This window comes from Cyprinodon variegatus, unplaced genomic scaffold, assembly GCF_000732505.1.
Source record: "Cyprinodon variegatus isolate N-32 unplaced genomic scaffold, C_variegatus-1.0 Scaffold960, whole genome shotgun sequence".
NCBI classification, from domain to species: Eukaryota; Metazoa; Chordata; class Actinopteri; order Cyprinodontiformes; family Cyprinodontidae; genus Cyprinodon; species Cyprinodon variegatus.
Window position 1 is genome coordinate 61,595 of NW_015151413.1, and position 2,476 is coordinate 64,070.

The window sequence follows — 2,476 nt, forward strand, 5'->3', positions numbered from 1 at the left end:
GAACTATAGAGATAGATCAGGATAACCTGAGCCACTCTAACTAGAAGCTTTATCAAAAAGGAAAGTTAGCTATAGGTGCTAACAGGCTTCAGATCAAATCTGCTAGAACAGAAACGGTTCTGCTTAAAAGTGGACCAACTAGATGCTCTAGATCTTAACGACTAGAAGTCTGAGCCACTGCCTGCTGGTCTGGATCATTTCCTGGATCTGCTCTAGTCTCTCTGCTGGGAAGAATCTGGGTTTTTCTCCTGCATGTTTCTCTCATTGCTGCTGCTTCAGGACATCAGGTTGGATCTCCAACCGTTGTTCTGTTCCTCACCTTCCAGTCCATCCCCGCTTTGAAACGGTCCATCTTGTAGATGGTCTCCTTCGGTGCTTAGACCGATCCGGTTTAGCTGCAGCTGAAACCTCTGTGTCCGCTGCAGGTACTCTGAACACACCCAGCTGCAGTCACAGCAGAGGACCGTGCAGGAGGCCATCCAGGCCAAGCTGGCTGACCTGGAGCAGTGGATCTCCCAGTACCACGCAGCCTTTTCCAGCCTGGAGGCCACACAGCTGGCCAGCCTGCTGCAGGACATCAGCAGCCCCATAGACCTGGGTAAGCGCTGGCGTAGTTTCTCGGTTCTTCCCTTTCATCGGTCGCATGGAATCCACATCTTGCTTTGACTCTAGTTTTCCCTAAATCCCTGATGCAGGTCCTCCCAGCTATGTTCCAGCTACTGCCTTCCTGCAGAACGCAGGCCAGGCCCACCTCATCAGCCAGTGCGAGAGCCTGGAGGCGGAGCTAAGCTCCCTGCTGCAGCAGCGCCGCGCCGCCCTGAGGAGCTGCCTGGAACAGCTGCACAGCTACGCCACCGTGGCTCTGCTGTACCCACGCACCACGCTGCTGTTCCACAGAGTCCACCAGTGGAAGGCCTGGTTGGAGGAGCTCCTGAGAGACATGACCGCCGAGCGCTGCCAGCACATCTACAGGCAGTAAGTAGTGGCCGGATGCCGATAATCAAACCTGAAGACGTCTGCTGAGATGTTCCTCTGTCTCCGTCCTCAGGTACGAAGTGCTGTTTGCCCCTCAGCCTCCTGCAGCGTCCTGCCAGTTCCTGTCCAGCATGGAGTTAGCGCTGCAGCGCCAAGTGGCAGAGGCCAACGAGCGCACGCTGCTCCAGGCGGAGCGGCTGAAGGCTGAGGGCGCCACGGTTGCAGCCTGCGAGGACCAGCTGCAGGAGATAGAAAACTGCATCGCAGTCTTCCTGCGGGAGAACGCAGAGCCGGGATCGCTGAGCCTGGCGGCCGTCATCACCTCCGCCCTGTGCACCCTCTGCAGGTCTGGTTCTACCCATGTTTTAAACGCTGTTAGAGGAAGGAATGAGCTCTGAGCTGACGCTTCTGATCCTCTCCGGGCGGCAGGCGTAACCTGGTGATGGAGGGTGCCGCAGCCAGCGCCGGGGATCAGCTGGTGGACCTGACGTCTCGGGACGGGGCTTGGTTCTTGGAGGAGTTATGCAGCATGCTGGGGAACGTCTGCGGCCTGATGACGCTCCTGCAGCGCTGCCCGCTGCTGCCTCACGACCTGGAGCTGCCGGCGCCGGCTCTCACCACCCAGGCCGTGTACCTGGCCAACGCCGTCTACACCTGCCTGCAGGTACGCCCTCCCTCAGCCGCCGCAGCAGGAATGACTGCGGTGGGAGATGTTCTGATGGTTGTTATGGTCCAACTCAGGAGCTGAACACCAACTTCAGGCAGATAATTTTCCCAGAGGCTCTGCGGTGCATGATGAAAGGAGAGCCCACCCTGGAGACCATGCTGGCGGAGCTGGAGCAGCTGGTGGAGCAGAGCTCCGACGGGCTCAGCCTGCAGGGCCTGGCCGACAGCCTGCAGGCCACCACCGGTTTGGACCACGAAGGCCACAGCCACCTGCTACACATCACCAGGTCCTCCTCCTCTTTATCGTTTCTCACCGACGGCCGCTCAGAGTGAGCAGAGACAGTAAACTGTGTGAAACTGGTTCTGTTCAGGATGCTGCGGGCCCAGTACTCAGAGCTGATCCAGCCTCACAGCATGGACGGCCAGGAGACGCCCAAGATGTCCGCCGGTCAGATGCTGCTGGTTGCCTTCGATGGCATGTTCACCCAGCTGGAGGCTGCCTTTGGACAGCTCACCGAGAAGGTAGCTAACCTGAGGGTCACGATATGTTACCTGGTACCTGATGGATGATCTCTGACCCTCAGATCCACCTGCTTCAGAATTTCCCAATTCCTACTTTTAACGCCGTTAAATCTTAAGGAAAAGTCCGGTCAGCAAGGAATAATGGATCATTATTTATATTAAATGAATTTAGCATTAATCAGTAAAAAAATCTATTTTCATTGTGATCACTGAGTCTGGGAGCGGCCATCTTTGCCCAAATATAGTAGCCCCTCCCTCCTGCCATCTTCCAGCAGTGACGGTGCGGTAAGCCTAGCGCCATTCTCCCCGCTTT

The 2,476-nt window shown here is 56.7% G+C and overlaps 1 protein-coding gene across 1 annotated transcript in view; it reads left to right on the plus strand.

Moving 5' to 3' along the window:
• smg1 (SMG1 phosphatidylinositol 3-kinase-related kinase) overlaps positions 1–2,476 on the plus strand; it is a 74,471-nt gene that overhangs the window by 51,902 nt on the left and 20,093 nt on the right. Inside the window, exons 46-51 of the mRNA XM_015398768.1 lie at positions 426–598; positions 696–975; positions 1,049–1,321; positions 1,405–1,639; positions 1,717–1,928; positions 2,013–2,163. Coding sequence (XP_015254254.1) covers positions 426–598; positions 696–975; positions 1,049–1,321; positions 1,405–1,639; positions 1,717–1,928; positions 2,013–2,163 — 1,324 coding nt within the window. The remainder of the gene's footprint in view (positions 1–425; positions 599–695; positions 976–1,048; positions 1,322–1,404; positions 1,640–1,716; positions 1,929–2,012; positions 2,164–2,476) is intronic.